Source organism: Haliotis rubra, unplaced genomic scaffold (assembly GCF_003918875.1).
Source record: "Haliotis rubra isolate DU_JTF1 unplaced genomic scaffold, ASM391887v1 Scf691, whole genome shotgun sequence".
NCBI lineage: Eukaryota > Metazoa > Mollusca > Gastropoda > Lepetellida > Haliotidae > Haliotis > Haliotis rubra.
Window position 1 is genome coordinate 28,392 of NW_025767403.1, and position 24,991 is coordinate 53,382.

Here is a 24,991-nt window from a genome sequence, read left to right on the forward strand (position 1 = left end):
CCAGAAGAAATAACCAACCACAGCTGATGTCTACTTTCGCTTGACTTAATGGACAATTATTCATTGCTTTCCTGTGTACACATCCAATACTGATGAGGCACATTGTATGAAAGCCTATTTCATTCACAATCTGAAGTTTTCAATGACTCCAAAGGAAAAACATATTTTCATTAGTAAATGAAAATGTTGTATTATATAAACTCATTGATGACTCAAGATATTTTGCCAAAGTTCTCCTGGGTCCCGATCTACAAAGCGTTCGTAGCGTTACAACCTGTCATAAATCTATAGTTTATCATAGGCTTGAGAATGTCGTAGCGCTACGAACTTTATGTGCATTGGGACCCTGCATGTTTCATTTTTTTGCATACTATGCTACAGAGTATTACGGTGTGTATTTCTGAATATGTGTCCCCAGTTGGTTTTTGTATACAGTTGTATGTATGACTGCAAGTATATATCATGTCATGTCCCAAGATTGGTAAGTATATGAATCCAATCTCATTCAAATCAGATAATTGTTCTCACCACCACTCAATAAAAAAGTGCATCCCACGAGGAGGTGATTGCAGTGTTGGCATCCAGATCTAAAATTGTCAGAATGTGTTTTCTATCCATGCATCATTAAAATTGTTAACTCTGTGGATTCTGAGGAATGGCTGCATTCATTCAAAATCATCATCCATCGACCGGATTTTTTTAATGTAAATTAAACACATAAAAAAATACTGACCCATCTATTCTGCAATGTCAAATGCATTTAGACATTAGAAGATTTGTTTGTTCAGAAGTCAAATTTTTAATCCATATTTTCAAAGCGTTTGGTCAAATATGTACGTGTTTAGTGGTAGCAAGAATTAACATAAGATTTTACTGAGATTGACACACTCTCGATATTGAAACAATTAAAAACATGTTGACCTAGGAGATGAAGAATGATAATTATATACAAGTTCTGTTATTTTGTGAAAGGCAACATTTCGATATATATTCTAATGTCGTTGTCAAGCAAGTGATCACAACAACATTAGAAGTTGAGGTGATGAAGAATGTTGGTAATTTTATGGATATACAACTTTATATTCTGTGAAAGGCGACATTTCGACATAGATTCAAATTTTGTCAGGCAAGTGATGACAACGACATTAGAATCTATGTTGAAACTTCGCCTTTCACAGAATAAAGAAGCTGTATATCCATAAAATTATCATCATTCTACATCAACTCAACTTCTCAACTGCCCATCAAAGAAGACCTATGAGATGTTCACAAGTGCTCTTCATATAAATTGTACATACACACACTGATCTTTTCACAACACTAGCATTACCTTCTTCTCTCACCTCAAGCCATATGACGATTTATATCCATCCACTCTCACAGGGTTATCTGTGCAATGTCTACTCAAACATGTTAACCCTGATCACACCAGACACTCTAACCTCGTGTCTCATTAGATAAGATTCTATTGATCACACAAATAGATTCTTCAACATTCTTTCAGTGTCTTGAGTGTAAAAAGTACAAGAAACCAGCCTGAGTGGCGGTGATGTCATTTGATTATGATGTCACAATGGTCTACAAAGCAGTTTGACACATTTCCATTGCAACTCCTCGGACACATTGTATGATCTCCTGTGGAAACCAGTTTGGGATGATAAATTAACCCTATCACAACCCTCTTATCTTTAAGCAGACATTTGTCTTGATCATTTTGAGTTGTGTTTAGCTGCTGACAGAGTTCTTCTTGCTTGGCAGGGAAGACTGATCAAAGGATAGAGCCCCCCTACAGATTGATCTCAGCTCCTCAACCAGTGTGTCATAGCTGTAGCGGTAGGCCACAAAATGAATGTTGCAAATACAGACTCGGATGTCATGTTATTCTGTTTTACCATCTGGACAAAGGTATCTCATTCAATAAGTTAAATGTCAAATCCTGGTGTTTTTGGAACGTCTAATTGCAATCCATTTCACGTTCCATTCTATGTTCCAGACACACCTTCTACGGGTGTAGTTAGGACACCAGCCAGTGCTGTTTCATACCTGAAGTTGAAATATAAAATTTGAGCATTTTTATACAAAATGAATGTAAGAGGAATGTAACTGTAACAGGACAACCTTATTGGTGCACTGACTATACTTGTGTTCCCAACAGAAAAAACAGTGATTGATAGCATGACTGACTGACTGACTGAGTTTGGTTTTACGCTGCTTTTAGCAATATTCCAGCAACATCATGGCGGGGGACTCCAGAAATGGGCTTCACACATTGTGCCCATGTGGGGATTCGAACCCGGGTCTTCGGCGTGACGAGCCAACGCTTTAACCATTAGGCTACCCCACCGCCCCGATTGATAGCATGAACAAACGTCAATGAAACATTCTGAAACTTGATCTTACCAGATGAGGGAATCCACTCTGAAGAACACTGTTGCGAGAGATTTCACACATGTCGCATGTACTCAGCTTCCACACTTGGGCTGCAATACTGTACTCCTCCATCAACGGTTCCTGCATACCAAACACAACAAGTGAAAGAGGGGCACACCTGCAACCTTAGGGGTTACTCCATTCAACATATAACTACAGAAAGAGGGGCACACACGCAGCCTTAGGGGTTACTCCATTCAACATATAACTACAGGAGGGGTACACTTGCATTCTTAGGGGTTACTCCATTCAAAATATAACTACAGAAAGAGGGGCACACTTGCAACCTTAGAGGTTACTCCATTCAACATATAACTACAGAAAGAGGGGCACACCTGCAACTTTAGGGGTTACTCCATTCAACATATAACTACAGAAAGAAGGGCACACCTGCAACCTTAGGGGTTACTCCATTCTAACATATAACTACAGAAAGAGGGGCACACTTGCAGCCTTAGGGGTTACTCCATTCAACATATAACTACTGAAAGAGGGGCACACCTGCAACCTTAGGGGTTACTCCATTCAACATATAACTACAGAAAGAGGGGCACACCTGCAACCTTAGGGGTTACTCCATTCAACATATAACTACAGAAAGAGGGGCACACTTGCAACCTTAGAGGTTACTCCATTCAACATATAACTACAGAAAGAGGGGCACACTTGCAACCTTAGAGGTTACTCCATTCAACATATAACTACTGAAAGAGGGGCACACCTGCAACCTTAGGGGTTACTCCATTCAACATATAACTACAGAAAGAGGGGCACACTTGCAACCTTAGAGGTTACTCCATTCAACATATAACTACAGAAAGAGGGGCACACCTGCAACTTTAGGGGTTACTCCATTCAACATATAACTACAGAAAGAGGGGCACACCTGCAACCTTAGGGGTTACTCCATTCAACATATAACTACAGAAAGAGGGGCACACTTGCAACCTTAGGGGTTACTCCATTCAACATATAACTACAGAAAGAGGGGCACACCTGCAACCTTAGGGGTTACCCCATACAACATATAACTACAGAAAGAGGGGCACACTTGCAGCCTGAGAGGTTCCTCATACAACACACAATTAGCCTCTTGAGAGACTACTTAAAGGAAACAGGATAATGATTCATTCTCAACATGAAAACTTCTAATACAATACAGGGCTGCTAAATGTCAAATATGACTCCAACATAACCGTAATAATGACTCCAACGTAGCTACTCGCCTCTTTCCGTGACCTAAAAGAAGACTCGTACCCCTATCGTACGCCACTATTGCCAAGAATCGTGGCAAACTAATCAAATCTTGCGTAGTAAAACTCATTTTGAAGCATGAAAATGGCGGCACCATTGCACTTTGAATCTTCGCTAACTATGCAAAGCTCAATTTAAATAAACATAAACTTTGAGCTAAAGGATCAGCAACTTTCAATACTGAAACATACTTAGAAAAAGGAATGACTGTATAGTTGTTTTGTCCACGGGATATAGCTATAGGATATTCTTGGAGTAGCAATGTTTGGAAATTCAGAGCTATCTTTCCTTGGTACTAGTACTAGACTATTTTCATCTCCATGCCCATTTGTGCTCAGACAGGGCCTAGTCATAAACATGGCCACGAAAGGGGTACAAGAAGCCATCCGGCTTGCCGGAATGACACGAGTAGTTACGAATGCAACATAACCCTGTCAGTGTGTATTAACATGGGCTTGATATTTGCCCTCCGTCTGCTATTTCTGCTAGCTACAGGCCTATGTAGCAGTTACATTTACCTCTGGCAGAAGTGTTACACTTTGTGCCAGAGCCTAACAATGATGACAGAATGAATCCTACTTGAGACTGACCTTAGTGAAATGGAACTGCAGAGGATCATCTGTTGATAGGGAGATATTGAGGCCTCGAGCAAAGTATTCTGGGAGTGGGTTGCGGTGGTAGTTGAGGAACAGAGAGTTGTTGCTGAGCGGGGACATGGCGATGCCAATCTGAGAAAGGTAGAACAAGTACTGCAGCACTGGCACCTGCAACAAAAGAGGTAGAGAGTGTGTCCTTTAATGCAGCACTCGGCAATATTCCAGCTGTATGATGGTGGTCTGAAAATAGGACACTGGCATCATGAGTTTTGATTGACTATATGCAATAAACAAGGTCACCAAGCCTGACCACACAAACCCTTCAGTCACCTCTAGCAAAACATATAGGCTGATGGGGACCGATATTCAATTCGCTAAAGGAGTCTGTCTCGGTGGATAACGAGAATGAACACGTTATTGTTCCATATTCATCATCATCATTATTTGACGCAGGATAAAGTGTCTGGTAAATCCCTGATGACCCACCTTCCTGAGAACCAGGCCATGTGCGATGCTCTCAGCAAACATGAAGCCAGCCAGAAGATGCGTCACATTGCCAGCCTCCCCACAGTGGGGGCGAAACTTGAAGGTGCTGAATCCTCGCCCGCTATAGATGGAAATAACATGTGATCATAACTGTAAAACCATAGTGGAATTAAAACATTTAATGGTTGAATTAATTAAAGTAGTTGCCTCTGCTATCAACAGTTGGAATTGTTATTTTTCATGAAATACTGACTCAAACTCAATGTTTGCAAGCAATTATTGGGACCCTTTCTGGCTGAAGGAAATCTAAAACTTGATAACTGACATAACGCAAAATTGTTTGCTCGAATGTTCAATTTTAATTTAATAGTTTCATATTCTTTTTAAAATGTTCATCCCAAAGCCTGAGGCAGATTACTTGTAAAAGTGTGGTCTTGTTGTTATCTGATGTACAGGTAGATTACCATGTATATCATGCTTCCTATCTGATGGGGTGTGGCTCACCTTCTGAGCACGTTGAGAATGGTGATATTGGCGTACGTATGGAGCAGGTAGTAGCTGTAGGGAGGGTTCTAACCTAGAAATTTGACTTAAAGACGGTCCAAGTTTGGTCAATATCTGCCTTCACTCACAATGCTAGTTCAGAAGGCAAGCAGGAATAGTTGTTGAAAACCATTTCCGCTGAGGTTTGTTTGATGCCTCACAATTTAAAAGTAACATACCCTCTTAGTCTGGTAAAATTCAGGCAGAACTTGGGTAAGTCTTGTTATTACCATATTGACTGACCGCCTCCGTGGTGTAGTGGTTACAGCGTCCGCCCAGAGAGCGGAAGGTCGCGGGTTCGATCCCCCGACCGCGTCATACCAAAAGACGTTACAATATGGTACTTGTTGGTGCCTGCCTGGCGTTCGGCATTAATGGGTACAACAAGGACTGGTCGGCTCGGAGTTAGTATAATGTGTCTGAGTGGGGTATTCATGATTCACTGCGACATGGTATCTCAGTGGGCTAGCTCTATAAAACCAGCTTCAGTCTGGGCTAGTACAAGCAGTCGCACATACACATACACACACGCATGCACTTTGTCATATGAGCGAAATATTCTCAAGCACGACGTAAAACCCAATTTCACCTCACCTCACCATGTTGACTAATCAGTAGATCTGCTCTTACATTGCCTATGACCAAAATCTTACTCAACTGATTTGTTCAAATTTAATGTAGAGTATCGGAGACAAAGTGCTTGCTAAATTATGATGCTGAGTTGATCTGAAGCACAGGTAAAGTATCAAAAATGAAGTGCTTGTAGAAGTGTATGGCTGAGGACTTCTGATGTACAGGTAGAGTATCAGAGACAAAGTGCTTGTAAAAGCAAGGGGCTGTTATCTGATGGGGTGTGGCTCACCTCCTGAACATGTTGAGCACGGTGATATTGGCATACATATAGAACAGGTAGAAGCTGTAGGGAGGGTTCTCTTCAGTCTTCCAGTCCTGTGGAAGGGGTGTGTCCTTGTCAAACACAATGTGCTCAGATTTGGATTCATCATCAACAGAATCGAAGCCTGTCACCTAAAGGAGAAAAATTCAAGCCTCAAAGCATTTGTAGATAGAAAATATATCTTATCCTGATGACTGATGAGATATGTGTTATTTTACACTGCAGTTTATATACTATATATACATGACCTGCAAATAGTTAGGACTGGATGTCAGGACAAAACACTGACTGACTGACTGAGTTTGGTTTTACGCCAATTTTAACAATATTCAAGTAACATCACGGCGGGGGACACCAGAAATGGGCTTCACACATTTTACCCATGTGGGGATTCGAACCCGGGTCTTCGGCGTGATGAGCCAATGCTTTAACCACTAGGCTACCCCACCGCCCCCGGACAAAACACTGGTTGATAAACAATTGTAACAGGATCCTGTAGGAAGACAGTCCTTCAGCCAGATCACACACTGTAACCCATCCTTCATTTAAATCCAGTGGATTAATTACAATTCCAATGTCATAAAGAGACTCATTTTCAACAAAATTCCATTCCAGTTCTTATGACACAAAGCCAACACAGCCATCAAATCCAATCATACCATAATGGTTTTTAGAAAAACTGAACTGGTGTCATTGCGTACCTCAACTGGGTACAACACAGCTGGGTCACAGGACTAGTGCCAATTTTTATCACTGAAACGTGTGAGCTAAGTAAGCAGCATGGTTGACACTTCAACAACAATGAGCAGGGTATTGGTCCAGGTACATTAATAGTATGGAGACATAACAAGCCACTGGATAAACAAGATGAACACGATATCATGGCTATTGGGGGCGTCGGGGTAGCCTAGTGGTTAAAGCGTTGGCTCGTCACGCCGAAGACCCGGGTTCGAATCCCCACATGGGTACAATGTGTGAAGCCCATTTCTGGTGTCCCCCACCGTGATGTTGCTGGAATATTGCTAAAAGCAGCGTAAAAAAACAAACTCAGTCAGTCATGGCTATTGCAGTATGCATCAGACTGGGATCAATTAAGCTGTGAAATCACTGAAGGTTCCACACAAGATGTTTAGATTGTTGTTTACAGGAGAATACAGCATGATTCCAGCTATGTGACAACAGCCTGTAAGTAATCAAGACTCAATCAGACAATCCAGGTATCGACATTGTAAGCAACGATCCATGTTATTGGTGTATGCAATCAATAATCACCCAGCCTGTCTATCCCTTCCATGTGGCTGCCTTTTAAGACAAGTACTGGCTGCTGGGGATGTATTCTGACTGGGAATCCCAACAGGGGCCGTCATGAAGAGGGCATTCCTTAACTTACATATTGCAGGAAGGCATGTAGTTCTGGGTGACTCTTTGGGTTGTTGGTTGCTTCAAAGAGAGGCAGGAACACATTTTCCAAGATCTCCTGAAAGTTCTTCACAAGCTTGTTGCTGTGATACACATCACTGAAACAATAACAAATGTGTCACTGTGTTACTAGAAACGAGACATTGCAATAACACATTTGAGAAAACAAACAGAAACACATGTGTTGTTGTATGACAAGAAACAACAGAGACACACTGTCTCAGTTCTGACCATCCTCGATAATCTCCAGGGTATACGTTCCGATAAATCTCCACTAGTACCCTGGATGTATCTACGGCTTGGCCCATAAATTGTATTACCTCCCTTTGCTGGCTCTTCCTCTTCACAGTAGCAAAATCAGATAATCCGTTACAACCGAGCTTGCCAATGTCAACAAAGATGGCGGATGAAGCAGCCAAGGTTTGATCACTCAGATTTAGGGAAAAACTCATACATACAAATTGACAGGTCTGAAACCTTTAAAAAATATATGCGAGAATTCATTCTACCTCTTTCAGAGTACCTCTGCAACAACTGTGTTGCCACGTTTAATCGGTTAGATAAAAGAACTGAAAGTGATAGAAGCCTTGTAATTGGTATGATCAACTTCCCAGCGTAGACCCCTGATTGGATAAAAAGCCAGCAAAGGGAGGTAATAAAAATATTGTGCCAACCTGTAGATGCATCCAGGGTACATTCGAGTGTTTTTGTGTGACAAGAAAACAACAATGGCACATACCAGCTCCTTACACCAAAGTGTGCAGGAGACAGGCTCAAGTCTACAATGAATACATACAGTTTATACATACAACACCTTCTCAAATACCATCACAGTCATAATCCAATAGTCAGGGAATTATTAAAAGACAACAATATCAGAGACATGTTTCACTTTGAATATTTAAATTAAGAAAGAGGATTTAAGTTTGACATACTAGAGTCTGGGAATCTGTACAAGCCATCGGACATTCTCCGAGTGAACACGATGCTCCACTGCCCACTTTGCTAACTTGTCCCACTCATCTCGACTCCGGCCATAGATAGACAGACGGTATTCCGCATTTTGATATTTGCTCTCCTCCAAGTCACTCATGACTTCCTGTGTATCAGAGTGGATCAAAGAAATCAATGTTATTCTCATAGTTCCTATATTTACGGTTTGACCATAAATTATGGAAAAGTTAAGCTATCAATACATATATACCATATTAGAGGCTTAAGGTGGACGTTTATTCAAGGGAGACAACTCCGTATTTGTAAAGTATGACCAGGGTCGTCTCGAGATAAATAATGTAGCAGGCATGGAAATTTCAGCTGTGAAAACAAGAAAAAGTTCAAAAAATAGTTCTGAATGATTCAGTCAAGGAACCAACAACACGATATCTACCTTTATCACATGGCCAAAGTATTTCCCATTGATATAGTTATCAGTCTTGATAAAAATCTCCCTCAACCGACTTTCTCCAATAGGATTGTACTTGGCATTGAACTTGTCAAATCTGTGAAATGTGTTTCTGTCCTGAAATATAGAAACGGTAAACATGAGTTAGTGTATGTCTGTTGTTTAATACCGCACTCAATAGCGTTAGAGGTACCTTACAAAAGTCTGTAAATGATAGTCCAGATCTTACTATTGAGTTATAATCATTGTCAGCAAGCATCCTAACTCTTGGGGCAGAGGAAACGCAATCAAACAAGTGCTTGTTCTCGATCACCAGATCCACTGGGTCGCCTTTGCAAACCAGCACAGGGTGCGTAGTATGATCTCTAACATAGACAAGGGGCACTTGTTGCATTGAGATGACCGTAACATTTTGTTACATTTATCATTCATACAAAATATCACACAAAACACTTTACAGTTAAGTTTGTCTAAAAAGTTACACTGAAAGTTTACCCTTGGTCCAGGTGATAACATGAGGTTCATTAGAGTATACTGTAATGGTATGAATAATTTAAGTGACCTGAAATCTAATGAAATCTTTACAATTCCTCTGATCCATGGACTGACTGACTGACTGACTGAGTTTAGCTTTACGCCGCTTTAGCAATATTCCAGCAATATCATGGCGGGGCACACCAGAAAAGGGCTTCGCACATTGTGCCCATGCTGATCCATGGAAAATTATCATCCTGCTAATTAGGTCCAAGAGCTCCTGGAGTATATACTTACAGCATGTACATCCAGCATGTCCACATTCAGATCATATGTTGTCAGATTGAGACTTTTGAACACCTACAACACAAGAGTTAATTGAACTCAAATCATGACATCTCAAAACAACAGCTCGGTTTTTCCACTGGCAGTAGTTCACAAAGTAATTTACAAGCTAGTTAAGACGAAGTCCAAATGTTAAATATTAAAGTCCCAAACAAATAGGGTAGTGATATTTGGATGGAACAAGCATTCCACATTTACACTATTAATATTGTCTAGGTTTTTGATGATATGACATTTCGAAAATTTGGCAGGATGGCAAGTGTAAATGGCAACAACCTTCATACTGCTGGGATGAGTTTGCCGCTAAATGTCTTAGATTAAAAATGCCGGCAATCTGTTAATATTCAATGTTCAGGTCTGGACCAATCAATTTTCTAATTCATATTACAGGGAATGTCCAACCCTTCCCTTCAGGGTATGACATGCAGTCAGGAATCCTGACGAACCTATCTCAGGGATGGCAACAGGAAAATTTATTTTCAGCAGAAAACTTAATACTGTGTCATTGAGTTGAGGGTTTCTCAATGGTTTTACACGATTCACAATTGAACAATTTGAAATAAAATCAGCAGAAATCCACGGATCAGCGGGAAATTGCCATCCCTGCTATCTCTTACAACCAGTATTATGGGCAACAGCATAACCCAGAATCCACATGGCCGCTTTATCAAACATACAGATGTCTCCTAGCTCGTTGTCTCACCTCTGCCAAGGTCAATGTTTTGCCATTCCTGTCTTTACACACAACCTCATCCTCGCTAGTCTTCATCTTCTTCTTGATGAACCTCAACAGATGTTTCTGGTTCATGCAGGAGGAGGCATGTACGTGAGTGTCCACCTGAAACACACATGAGCTTGTGAGTCGGTAGGCCTTGGTATGAGAAACACTGCCATATGAGGCATTTCTGCATAGTCCTAGTGTCCATATACAACAATGTAATTTTTCAATTAAAAATGTAATTTTTTGAGTAAAATTGATATTTTATACTTATCCTGACTCATGCTCTTTTGCATTAGCTAACAAACTCTACAGAGTTTTTGGCTATTATATACGTAGCTTAAGTTATTTATATCTTAAGCATAGTACTATACTCATATTGTAAAAATATATTAGCTAACAAACTCTACAGAGTTTTGCTATTATATATGTAGCTTAAGTTAATTATATCTTAAGTACAGTACTATACTCATATTGTAAAAATATATTAGCTAACAAACTCTACAGAGTTTTGCTATTATATATGTAGCTTAAGTTAATTATATCTTTAGCACAGTATTATACTCATATTATAAAAATATATTAGCTAACAAACTCTACAGAGTTCTGCTATTATATATGTAGCCAAAGCTTATTCATATCTTAAGCTCAGCATTATATCTATATCATATAAGTATTTAACTAACAAACTCTACAGAGTTTTGCTATTATATAATTAGCTTAAGTTTAATCATATCTTAAGCTTAGTACTATGTTTATATCTTAAAGTATTTTAGCTAACAAACTCTAAGGAGTTTATACTAGCATATTAACAAATTCAAGTCTATCAGTCTTAAGCATTGTATTAATGTTATATATACTTTATCATAATAAGGACATTGTAATAACCTTTATATGGCAGCTGATAAGTTAGCAGCAGGAATTCATCAGTTCAGTGCCTTTATGAAGTTCCCATAGGGTTATTACAATCATCACAGATCAAATCACTAATTATTAAAATCCAAAGTATTCTATTACTCCCACCTCCGTTCCGTAGGATTCTACAAGCAAAAGAGCATGAGTCAGGATAAGGAAAAATATGTAATTTTTAGAGTAAAATTGATATTTTATACTTATCCTGACTCATGAGGTCAGCCCTCCCATCCTCCCCACATAACACTTTGGATTTCCCTGTAAATTCAAATGTTGGGCTCAGTATATGAGGAGAGAGTGAGGCACATGGGTGAAGGTGGCGCCCTCGTTTCCCGAGCTTGTGGAAAGGGGGTAACTCGTGGTGAGTACTAATTAGTGATTTTACATTGAAGAGAACTTCAATTAGGGAGATACAAGTGTTTCCACTAAGTTCGCAAGAAGAAGAAGACAAGCCTAGTGTTTTCTGTGAGAGAAATTCAAAGTTTGTCAATTCCAAGGGTTCATAAGCCTCACTTGTGAGGTGTTGTAACACTATATTCAGATCCCAAGCTGGGGCGTGGAACTTCCGCTTTTGGTCCTCAAATCGGAAAGCACGTAGTAAGGCCTAAGAGCATGAGTCAGGATAAGGAAAAATATGTAATTTTTAGAATAAAATTGATATTTTATACTTATCCTGACTCATGCAAAAGAGCATGAGTCAGGATAAGGAAAAATTTGATATATTTATACTTATCCTGACTCATGATCTTTTGCTTATCTCCCTTTCCCTTTCGAATGGTAGTGGAACACTTGAATCCTTTGAAGTTTCTGAAGCGGATGTAAAAATACACTCACCCACAAGTTACCTCCCTTTTGCCCTTTCCCCGCGCAAACAGTCATGTGACCAGCCTTACTTGTCACTCTCTCCTGTTTTTCTGCCCATGCACTTGGGTCTGCTGTGAAATCCTAAGTGTTTCCAGTGGGGCGGTTGGGAGGGCTTGACCTCATGAGTCAGGATAAGTATAAAAATATCAATTTTACATGAAAAATTACATATTTTTACTTATCCTGACTCATGATCTATAGCCTATTATAGAATCCGTCAGATTGGTGGTGGGTCAGGCCACTTTTGTGGATTCATCAGCAGTCCTTAGATACCTGTATTTCCCCCACCCCCACGGGAACTGCAAAACGGCATTTCCTTGATTCTATTCTTCCAACTTCCGTTATAACTCGGGGGGACCACTCTCTTGCCTTACTTCAGTCTCAGACAAGTTGAATCATGTTGATTCATGTGGCTTCAGATAAACTAGTATCTTCTTATTACTAGATATCTTATAACAACCCACAGATTATGATAAGATCTTTATCATAAATGAGTTGCGACTTCTTCACGTACAGGTAAGATCTTTACCCGTACAGGATCTTTAATCACTCATGCTAGCCAGTCCTAGACTGTGTGCATGGACTTTCAAACTAATACTTTTCCTAAGTAAAAGTTATCAACAAGTCAACGTGATAAAGGGTGAGATTTTCCAACTCAGCGCCTTTGAGGAACCGTTAGTTGCTGTGCTACAACGAGAGGCCCAAATTGGTGAATGCCTGAGACGTCTTCAGTGGCTCTGCCTCGGAGGTGGTGGTTGGCAAACATCGTGTCCGACATCGAAAAGCAGCCCTCCATAATTGCTGGTATAGAGCAATTTCCTTGTAGTGCCAGTGTTGACCCCAGTGCTCTGACTTCGTGTGGGTTGGAAGCTCTAGGAGGTTCTAGTCCTGCTGCTTTATAGGCTCTCAATATGACGGCTCTCATCCAGAACGATATCATCGTTCTTGAGACTTCTGCTGATGTCTCTGTTGATAATGGGATGAACAGGCGTCTCCTTGTCTCAGTCTTTGAAGATATATCTTCAGGGCTCTGACCGGACACAAGGATAGGTCTTCTATATCCTCTGGGCCGAGGATTGTAGATAGAGCTGGTAGGTGGAACTGTCTATCTGGCTGACCAGGTAGTTGGTTCTTGGCAATGAAGTCCCATCTAAGTCCTAGATGGACTGCAGCATGTTGCCCCATGTCGAATCTGGTTCGACCAAAGTCCAGCGCATGTATCTCTGATATTCGAGCTGCCGTGGCTAGCGCAAGCAGGAACAGAGTCTTCTGTGTCAGCAACTCGAAGGTAGTCTGATCTAGAGGTTCGTAGGCATCACTCGTAAGATGACATAGACTTACATTCAGATCCCAGGCCGGAGCTCTGAACTTCTTTTGTTAGTCCTCCAGTTTAAAAGATCTCAGCAGAGCAAGTAATTCTGCTACTTTCGTCAACTTGATGCCTGTTTTCATGGTAATTACTGTACTGATGGCAGCGAGGTATGTAGATAATGTCGAACCTTTCAGATGTCTAGCCTGTCTCAGATGACACAGGTATTCCGCCACTTGGGGATGAGTAGCTTTCATTGCAATGAAGCCTTTCCGCCTTGCATAAGTCTAAAACTTCAGCCACTTGTCATCATACATGTTACGAGTAGATCTGCATAAAGCTGCGTTACTGCCTTGGCTGCCCTGGTGGAGTATCCTCTTTTCTTCAAACATGTTTTGATACAGTCCACATGTGTAGCTGGAACAGTGTTCGGTTCCCGTGGACTTGCTTGGTGTGCGGATGTATGAGTAGGTTCGGACAATCTGGCAACTTGATTGTTGGACTTCCGAGATCTTCTATTAGGTCTAGGAACCATACTTTCGCTGGCCAGTATGGCGCGACCAAGGTCAGTTGAAGCGCCTTTGTCTGTTTGATCTTCAACAGTACTTTCGGTAGTAATATCAGTGGTGGAAACGCATAAGCGTTTAGTCCTTCCCGTGATATGTCTCCTTCTTTGAAGGATTTCTGATGCGTTGACTTACTAGGTCACGTAGATTTACCCTCCGATCTGGTAACAGATGCTTTCTTCTGCGACATAGAAGAAGACAACGTCTTTTTCTTAGCTTGAGTCGGAGTCAACTGCGTTGTAGCCGATCTCTTCTTTGCCCCCGTACCAGCAGACTCCCCCAGATTGCAACTTACTCAACATAACACCAGTATTATGAATTTCAGCAGTAGCAAGCAACATACGGTTTGCAGGCTGATCTCCTGTTTTATCAGCCTTGACTTGAGATGACTTCCTAACCCGATCCATGGCACGTCTATAGATATAAGACAAATATTGATTAAATAGAAGATTAGATAAAGCAACACAATAAGTACAGCGCAAGCTGGAAGAACATGGTTTGATGTACGAAGGGTATTGGGGGTAGGATCAGCCACGGATAACCTGTGCCTGCACACACTGCAATATTTCATGAAATGTAAACAAGTTACATCACGATGAAATAATAACACAAATTCAAATCATTTTTATAACATTTTTACATATAATACAATGTAGTTATAGCCAAATCCATACACAGCGTAATTTTGAAGAATAGTACATAAATAACAAGAGTCATCAGAAGATGACATATCCCCCGGCCCCCACATCTTTGAAAGAACAAATCATCTGACAGTTACTTAAAGTCCAGCTTGATTTTAGACTAAGTGCAAATCGTTCGATGGAAATCATGAACAAAATAAATGACAAAAATCTGCAAATAGCAAAAGGCACCACTTTGGGATCTGCCTCACATATCTGCCAAGTTTTGCTGAAAAATATTAAGAAGTTTTCGAGTTGAGCTCCGGAAACAAAACCCACCCCTCCTTTTGGGACTAAGTCCGAATCGATTCCATGGAAAACGGGAAAAATAAAAATGCCAAAAATCTGCAAATAGCAAAAGGCACCACCTAGGTTCTGTTTGATATATCTACCAAGTCTTGTTGAAAAATATTGAACGGTTCTTGAGTTATGCTCCGGAAACGAAGCCCACCCTCTTTAAGACTAAGTCCAAAACGTTTCCATGGAAACCGAGAAAAATAAAAATGACAATAATCTGTAAATAGCAAAAGGCACCACCTTAGGTTATGTTTGACATATCTACCAATTTTTGTTGAAAAATATCGAACGAGCTTTGAGTTATGCTCCGGAAACAAAATGATTACGGACAGACGGACGAGGTGACGACTATATCCCCCCGCATTACATGCCGGGGGGATAAAAGGATATAATGCCGAATACGGGACTCTAGTGCTCGCCCAAGTGGATGGTTGGGCGAAAAGGGAGAGAGTGACAAGTAAGGCTGGTCACATGACTGTTTAAGCGTGAAAAGGGAGGTAACTCATGGGTGAGTGTATTTTTACATGAGTCAGGATAAGAAAAAATTAAGATGTTTTTCTTCTGTAAAATATGTTCCTTTCGTAGACTAGATGTTAGTCAACACCTTGCATTGTTCAAAATGAAGGTGATTTCCTTTGTCCCAGAGGTGTACTACATTAGTGCCTGAATTTACAGGGTAAAGTTTGATACAGTTCAGTCTTTCAGTGAAATAGAACACATATGGATGCCAACTTCGGACTATAAATCTTACTTCTCTTTACACACATCTTGTCAACAGTATCAGAATATGAGAAAATATGAAATAAATCTGTTAATTTACTAATAAACTTCTATTCTTGTGTAATAATTTGTCACTTTTGGATTTTCCATATATTTGCAGCAAAAATTAAGATGGGCAACTTTATTTTCTATTTTGTAACTTCAGCATTTTTTTCTAAATCTGACAATAAAATATAAAGCCAAATCATTGAAATATGATGTTCCTCCATAAATTTATTAAATAAGTCATTGGCAGAATAGCATGAACTAGGATAAACTCTATGAATAAAGTTTATGACTGACTGACTGAGTTTGGTTTTACGCCGCTTTTAGCAATATTCCAGCAACATCACGGCGGGGGACACCAGAAATGGGCTTCACACATTGTACCCATGTGGGGAATCGAACCCGGGCCTTATAAAGTTTATGAATCTCTTTGGCCATTGTCAGCAGATTTAGGCCTAAATGAGTCTCTGAGCCATTCCAGATAAATCAGAGTGTGATCTGACCTTTCTGATATTGTAGAAGTCTCTGTGGGGAACCTCCTTCTGTGAAGCGGACTCCTTCATTTCATTTAGCAGCCCATGCAGCTGGAACTTGTATGACAGGAACGAGAGACGTCGGTAACAGAAGGACTTCCTGGAACACAACATGCACAAACTCAAGTTAAAGGGTGACTTGGCTCAAGAGAATGGCATTCCCAGCAAATTAGTTACAAGTAATACAACACTACCTTTTCTGTTTGCAAATTCAAATTTTAGGATATTTATCATTCTAACCAGTCAAGGTTACTGAGATTACAGAGAGACAATGTCTCAGTTTCAGACAAGGAACAAATCAACACGCAGACGTAGAGTAATATCCCTCTACAACTGTACTCCTGCTACCTCTTTGTAAACCAGTCATTCCAACCAGTCAAGGTTACTGAGATTACAGAGAGACAATGTCTCAGTTTCAGACAAGGAACAAATCAACACGCAGACGTAGAGTAATATCCCTCTACAACTGTACTCCTGCTACCTCTTTGTAAACCAGTCATTCCAACCAGTCAAGGTTACTGAGATTACAGAGAGACAATGTCTCAGTTTCAGACAGGGAACAAATCAACACGAAGACGTAGAGTAATATCCCTCTACAACTGTACTCGTGCTACCTCTTTGTAAACCAGTCATTCCAACCAGTCAAGGTTACTGAGAGACAATGTCTCAGTTTCAGCAAGGAACAAATCAACACGAAGACGTAGAGTAATATCCCTCTACAACTGTACTCGTGCTACCTCTTTGTAAACCAGGGTCCAGCCATCCACAAAGTGTTCGTAGCGCTACGACCTATCTAAAGCTACATTTTATCATGGGCTTACAAATGGAGTAATGCTACAAACACCTTGCACATAGGGTCCCAGGATGTTTTACAGTAGCATTAGAATCAGGCTTTTCTTTGCAGTGTTTTTTTCCCAGGTGCGACAATTTCGTTTAAGACTCCTTTAAAAGTTGCAAACATCTGTTACGTAATCTATGGAAGAAATATTATTTTTCAGTTACAGTTCAGATTTAAATATATATGATATCATTTTGAGTATTCCTGGATCTGAACTTTTTGCAAAAAATGTGTGTCTATGTGTGTTGTTTAAGCTGCAATCAGTAATATTCCTGCGATAAGATGGTGTAAACATTCAAAATCTGGACCACACAATCCTGTGACTGATATTATGATCAACTATTCATGTTATTATATGACGGGTAGATTTCCGCCCTGCTGATTGGCCGACTTGGTCACATGACAGCTTTGATACTAAGCAATGTCAACCTCGCCACGTCGTAAGAGGTTGTTATAACAATCCAAGAACCTCCCGTGGCTAAAAATAGATTTGGGATATTCCAGCTGTGAACTCCTCACTGCATGTGTCACGCTAGATAAGGAAGCGATAGGCATCGCTTCGTCCCTGTGACTGTGTTGGTTTAGAGTTATGTCCCATCTGTATCAACATGGCTGCACCTCTGGGTCATGTGCAACGCCATCGGTGGTATGCTATGTGACAGAAGAACAGGTATTCAGTACTTTTGTCATATAACAAAACAATTATTGACTTCAGTTCGGTTGATCCAATGATTTATCGACCTTGGTCATGTGATATTCACCTCGGCTTCAATAATTGTATTTTGTCGGTTATGATGACAAGCCATGAGCAAAGTCACTGAGAGTGACAACCGGATCCAATCAGATGCCTTAAATACCAGCGAGGTCACCTAACCCAGATGACCCTTTACAGGGTTGCTGTGAAACAGCATCAGTACTTACAGAGGGCCGTCACTGATGAAGGCATACATGAGATTCTGGTCATCAAGGTAGGTGTCCAGGTCAGGGTACGGCCACTCAATGGGCTCATTCTTTTCCAAGGCCTCCTCATTTTGAAACACCTGCACAACACCGTTGACAAACTTGAAGGAACATCCCACGGACTCGTCCATCTCAATGCTGAATGGATCGCCATGTTTAAGTGGCGGGTGAATTGGATGATCTGTGACAGTGAGAATTAATGTCAACTATTTACACATGGTATCAGAAGTAGAAATACTCATGCACATTATGGTGGTACACTGCGATCAATATTATTGTCAATATCTGCACAATGACAAATACATGAATTATGATATATGTGGCCTTACGGTACATACAGGTTTATCTGAAATGCCACATGCATTAGATAAATGTGTTCAACAAAGCCAGGAAGAAGACAAGTCTTTTTAACTTTTTAATGATGAAAAACATGAGTAACAAGGCAACACGGTAAGCATGGAACCCTGCTCTTCTAAGACTGATTGAGTGAGTGATTCTTAACTCTGCTTTGAACATTGCCAGCTTCTTATGGGTGGAAAGCCTAAATTGATGCATGTCAACCACTTTGGGAAACCTACTAACACCAGCATTAGAAATACCTCCCTGCCCGACCGCTCAGGACAGGTTATTTTCAACACAGACTGCCAGATTCTCAAATTCACCTGCCCGACTGTCAGGTTAAAATTTAGACATGTATATTTATAAAGATATTCATCATATTTCAGGATCATAAATCATTATTAATTCACTCATAAAAGTAAATGATGAATTTCAATGGGATGATAAGCTAAATTAGATGTCAAACCTAAATTATTTGCGGGCAGGTAAGTTTTGGTAAGTTCTACATCTAACCAGCCCTGTGGTCTGGCTGACATTTTTGGGAGTTTCATACCCTGCTAACACAGGTACATATGGAGAAAGTGTCCAAAGACAGACATTGTCAACATTGGTAACATGAGACTGGAAAATACAATCCAGTGACCAAGATTGTGAGCATCAACCCATGTCTGCGGTTACGATGACATGACATCAACCAAGTGACAGATTCTGACCAGGCAGTCCGCTAAGTTGCCTCTTAAACCACAATAGGTTGTCTAGCAACAGTTAAAACTGATTCCCAACGGCGCTGAAATACTGGCATCGATAAGATTGGGACAGATAGAAATTCATATTTATTTCTGAAGTAGAGTCCTGAATGTCTTTTAATGTCCCCTGGTATGACTTGACGGGTTCAAACCACCAACCTTCATCCCTCCAAGCTTGATCACCGGTGTTTGAACAAGTAGAGACTTACTGGGGGCAGCCATAAATAATACAAGCCATAAGACAGCACCCTGTAGTACTACAAGCTATTTATCATTATGTCCCACCAGTTTGGAAGATTAAAAGCTGTATATCGCTATGGCCTGTAGTGGGGAAAGGTACAATCTGCATATCACAGTGCCCTATAGTTGGGTAACAGCACTATCTGTATGTCACAGTGGCCTGTAGTGGAGATGTACAATCTGTATATGATTGTGGCCTGTAGTGGGGAACAGTACAATCTGTATGTCACTGTGGCCTGTAGTGGCGAACAGTACAATCTGTATGTCACAGTGTCCTGTAGGGAACAGTACAATCTGTATGTCACTGTGGCCTGTAGTGGGGAAGAATACAATCTGTATGTCAGTGACCTATAGTGGAGAACAATACAATCTGTATGTCACGGTGACTAATAGTGGGGAACAATACAATCTGTATGTCACAGTGACCTATAGTGGAGAACAATACAATCTGTACATCACAGTGACTGATATTGGGGAACAATACAATCTGTACATCACAGTGACTTATAGTGGAGAACAATACAATCTGTATGTCACAGTGACTTATAGTGGGGAACAATACAATTTGTACATCACAGTGACTTATAGTGGAGAACAATACAATCTGTATGTCACAGTGACTTTTAGTGGGGAACAATACAATCTGTATGTCACAGTGACCTATAGTGGAGAACAATACAATCTGTATGTCACAGTGACCTATAGTGGAGAACAATACAATCTGTATGTCACAGTGACCTATAGTGGGGAACAATACAACCTGTATGTCACAGTGACCTATAGTGGGGAACAATAAATCTGTATGTCACAGTGGCCAGTAGTGGAGATGTAAAATCTGTATGTCACAGTACAATCTGTATGTCACTGTGGGCTGTAGTGGGAACAGTGGGCTGTAGTGTATGTAACTGTGGGCTGTAGTGGGAACAATACAATCTGTATGTCACTGTGGGCTGTAGTGGGAACAATACAATCTGTATGTCACTGTAGGCTGAAGTGGGAACAATACAATCTGTATGTCACTATGGGCTGTAGTGGGAATAATACAATCTGTATGTCACTGTGGGCTGTAGTGGGAACAATACAATCTGTATGTCACTGTGGGCTGTAGTGGGAATAATACAATCTGTATGTCACTGTGGGCTGTAGTGGGAACAATACAATCTGTATGTCACTGTGAGCTGTAGTAGGAACAATACAATCTGTATGTCACTGGGCTGTAGTGGGAACAATACAATCTGTATGTCACTGGGCTGTAGTGGGGAACAATACAATCTGTATGTCACTGTGGGCTGTTGTGGGAACAATACAATCTGTATGTCACTGTGGGCTGTAGTGGGAACAATACAATCTGTATGTCACTGTGGGCTGTAGTGGGAACAATACAATCTGTATGTCACTGGGCTGTAGTGGGAACAATACAATCTGTATGTCACTGTGGGCTGTAGTGGGAACAATACAATCTGTATGTCACTGTGGGCTGTAGTGGGAACAATACAATCTGTATGTCACTGTGGGCTATAGTGGGAACAATACAATCTGTATGTCACTGGGCTGTAGTGGGAACAATACAATCGTGTATGTCACTGTGGGCTGTAGTGGGAATAATACAATCTGTATGTCACTGGGCTGTAGTGGGAACAATACAATCTGTATGTCACTGTGGGCTGTAGTGGGAATAATACAATCTGTACGTCACAATGGTCTATAATGGGGAACAGTACAATCTGTATGTCACTGAAGCCTGTAGTGGCGACAGTACAATCTGTATGTCACAATGGCCTGTAGTGGGGAACAATACAATCTGTATGTCACAGTGGCCTGTAGGGAACAGTACAATCTGTATGTCACAGTGACCTATAGTGGAGAACAATACAATCTGTATGTCACAGTGGCCTGTAGGGAACAGTACAATCTGTATGTCACAGTGACCTATAGTGGAGAACAATACAATCTGTATGTCACAGTGGCCTGTAGGGAACAGTACAATCTGTATGTCACAGTGACCTATAGTGGAGAACAATACAATCTGTATGTCACAGTGACTTATAGCGGGGAACAAACAATCTGTATGTCACAGTGACCTGTAGTAGGGGACAGTAAACTCTGTATGTCAGTGGTGGTAGTGGGGAAAAGTACAATGTACCAGTATATGCCACTGTGGGCTGTAGTGTGAACAATACAATCTGTATGTCACTGTGGGCTGTAGTGGGAACAATACAATCTGTATGTCACTGTGGGCTGTTGTGGGAACAATACAATCTGTATGTCACTGGGCTGTAGTGGGAACAATACAATCATGTATGTCACTGTGGGCTGTAGTGGGAATAATACAATCTGTATGTCACTGGGCTGTAGTGGGAACAATACAATCTGTATGTCACTGTGGGCTGTAGTGGGAATAATACAATTTGTATGTCACTGTGGGCTGTAGTGGGAACAATACAATCTGTACGTCACAATGGTCTATAATGGGGAACAGTACAATCTGTATGTCACTGAAGCCTGTAGTGGCGACAGTACAATCTGTATGTCACAATGGCCTGTAGTGGGGAACAATACAATCTGTATGTCACAGTGGCCTGTAGGGAACAGTACAATCTGTATGTCACAGTGACCTATAGTGGAGAACAATACAATCTGTATGTCACAGTGGCCTGTAGGGAACAGTACAATCTGTATGTCACAGTGACCTATAGTGGAGAACAATACAATCTGTATGTCACAGTGGCCTGTAGGGAACAGTACAATCTGTATGTCACAGTGACCTATAGTGGAGAACAATACAATCTGTATGTCACGGTGACTTATAGCGGGGAACAATACAATCTGTATGTCACAGTGACCTGTAGTAGGGGACAGTAAACTCTGTATGTCAGTGGTGGTAGTGGGGAAAAGTACAATGTACCAGTATATGCCACTGTGGGCTGTAGTGTGAACAATACAATCTGTATGTCACTGTGGGCTGTAGTAGGGGACAGTAAACTCTGTATGTCAGTGGTGGTAGTGGGGAAAAGTACAATGTACCAGTATATGCCACTGTGGGCTGTAGTGGGAACAATACAATCTGTATGTCACTGTGGGCTGTAGTGGGAACAATACAATCTGTATGTCACTGTGGGCTGTTGTGGGAACAATACAATCTGTATGCCACTGTGGGCTGTAGTGTGAACAATACAATCTGTATGTCACTGTGGGCTGTAGTGGGAACAACACAATCTATATGTCACTGTGGGTTGTAGTGGGAACAATACAATCTGTATGTCACTGTGGGCTGTAGTGGGGAACAGTACAAGCCATAGGTCACCGTGGCCTGTAGTAGGCCAGTCAACCAGTATACATGCTCAACATCTGTCCAAAAAGAACTGATACAGCCAGGAGATTGATTATTCAGGGGAGATTACTAAACTGTTGTTTGTCAGCTGAACTAGCAGCTAAAGCACTGCGGACAGAGATTCAACAATGGAATACTTACACTTCTAAGACAAGCATGTACAGATATTAAGCACATAAATAAGACAGTATTTCCTGAATAATACCAATGATGGAATCTTCATGACTAACTATACAAGCTAAACGAAGTCAAATAATGCCAAGAATTCAAGCCTTTTAGCAATCATGAAAATAGAGACATTTGAGCGAACACTTACTCCTGATGTATATGTGCATTTCAGGGATTGGGAAAAGCAGGGGCCATGGGCCATTTTGCACATTAGAATAAAAAAAGGCCCATTAAAATTTTGCTATTGATTAAAAAGTTTACTATTGATACAAGGGCAGTGGCCCATTCTAAATTCAGAAAATGGCCCATTGTCAAAGTTCACTATCCCCATCCCTGGCATTTGTTACAGGAAATAGGAATGCTGCTAGAATTGAACATCCTATGGAGATGATGACAACCTATATGTTAAATAACTCAAGTAACACAATGTCTTTAACAGCTCGCAAATATACAGCATATAGCTGAATAGATTACTCCCTTTAGGCATATTAACTAGTGTGCAAAAAATGTGATATGTTAATTAATTAATTCAAACAGTTTAGATCAAACACTTCTAAGAAGTAAGAAAACGTATTAGTGGGTTTCGGCACACATGTTAAGGACACAAATCAAACCTGATAGCAGACCTTATTGTTCTAGGCTGTTGATCATCCTCTGTAAAACTCAAACTGCTCAGTGATGTCACTTCAGGATCATGTGTGATGCCAATTACTAACTATGCAGCATAATACTTGACATCCAGTCTATTAAATCGTGATAGAAGAGCATAGTGTTTGCCATATTAACTTACTACTGAACTGATAATTTTATGGATTACAAGCATTCTTCTTTGGCTGTACACAGTTAAAACTTTCTACACATCAAAGTTCTTTACAACTATTGGATACAGTTAATTCTGTGACTCAATACATACACCTATAAGTCAGATTATGTAAATCCATTTGTATTGATAAACAAAACAAAATATCATCTCTCCTGATTTATTCCAAAAGAAGAAACGACGCAAACATTCAAAGTTTTAGACAATGTTTGCTCAAAGCCTTTGTCTGGAGATAAGACACTGACCTGATTACATTTAAGAAAACCTGTATGTTAGTTATCTTGCAGAGGTAATATTTCTTAGTTGACAGCCATGAGAGAGTTTGTGTGTTACAGACGATGTTATTGGTCACTTGTACTGTGTACCAGCAGGAGGAAGCTGAGGCCGCAGGATGTCGAGGGGCATCTAATAATTTTTAAATTCCAACATGCATGCTCTTATGGGAAAACACAAGATTTTTCTGTTAGTTGCAAATGATGAAATTTTGACATGCATAAAATGCTAGCCAAAGATGTACATTATTTTTTAAAAATCATGACACATGATTTGTTTGTTTGGCAGTTGTTTAATTCTGCACATTCCACTTAAATGATGATGTTCTGTAAGGAATCGAATAGACTGGACAATCCAGTGATTCATACCATAAACAACAATGAATGTCATCTGGGTACAATGACTTTTTATCTACCAAGTCAACAATATTTAACTACTGATATTACCTGATTCCCACTTACAACTACTATGATCTACCCTTGCAACTGTCACAGGTTGGCAGGACCTGGGACCCGTCCCACAAAGTGGTTGTAGTGCTACGACTGTTGAAGGGCAGGAGCTGTGATCATCTTAGAGATTGATTGATTTGATTGAGTTAATTTTACGCGGTACTCAGCAATATTCCAACTATATGGTGGAGATCTGTAAATAATCAAGTCTGGGATACGATGACGTGTCAACCAAGTCAGCGAGCCTGACCACCCGATCCCGTTAGTCGCCTCTTATGACAAGCAGGGGTTACTGAAGATCTATTCTAACCCAGGTCTTCACGGGTCATCACCTTAGAG

The 24,991-nt window shown here is 40.5% G+C and overlaps 1 protein-coding gene across 3 annotated transcripts in view; it reads right to left on the bottom strand.

Annotated features, from left to right (window-relative positions):
- Positions 1 to 1,970: 1,970 nt before the first annotated feature.
- LOC124258398 (AMP deaminase 2-like) overlaps positions 1,971 to 24,991 on the bottom strand; it is a 56,014-nt gene continuing 32,993 nt past the window's right edge. For all 3 annotated transcript variants that reach the window (XM_046692497.1, XM_046692496.1, XM_046692495.1), the window contains 12 exons: positions 18,248 to 18,467; positions 16,459 to 16,588; positions 10,548 to 10,682; positions 9,797 to 9,859; positions 9,011 to 9,142; positions 8,559 to 8,722; positions 7,595 to 7,721; positions 6,172 to 6,335; positions 4,767 to 4,887; positions 4,275 to 4,448; positions 2,400 to 2,511; positions 1,971 to 2,040 (listed from right to left, as the gene is read on the bottom strand). In XM_046692497.1, coding sequence (XP_046548453.1) covers positions 2,015 to 2,040; positions 2,400 to 2,511; positions 4,275 to 4,448; positions 4,767 to 4,887; positions 6,172 to 6,335; positions 7,595 to 7,721; positions 8,559 to 8,722; positions 9,011 to 9,142; positions 9,797 to 9,859; positions 10,548 to 10,682; positions 16,459 to 16,588; positions 18,248 to 18,467 — 1,568 coding nt within the window. In that variant the 3' untranslated portion in view covers positions 1,971 to 2,014. The remainder of the gene's footprint in view (positions 2,041 to 2,399; positions 2,512 to 4,274; positions 4,449 to 4,766; positions 4,888 to 6,171; positions 6,336 to 7,594; positions 7,722 to 8,558; positions 8,723 to 9,010; positions 9,143 to 9,796; positions 9,860 to 10,547; positions 10,683 to 16,458; positions 16,589 to 18,247; positions 18,468 to 24,991) is intronic.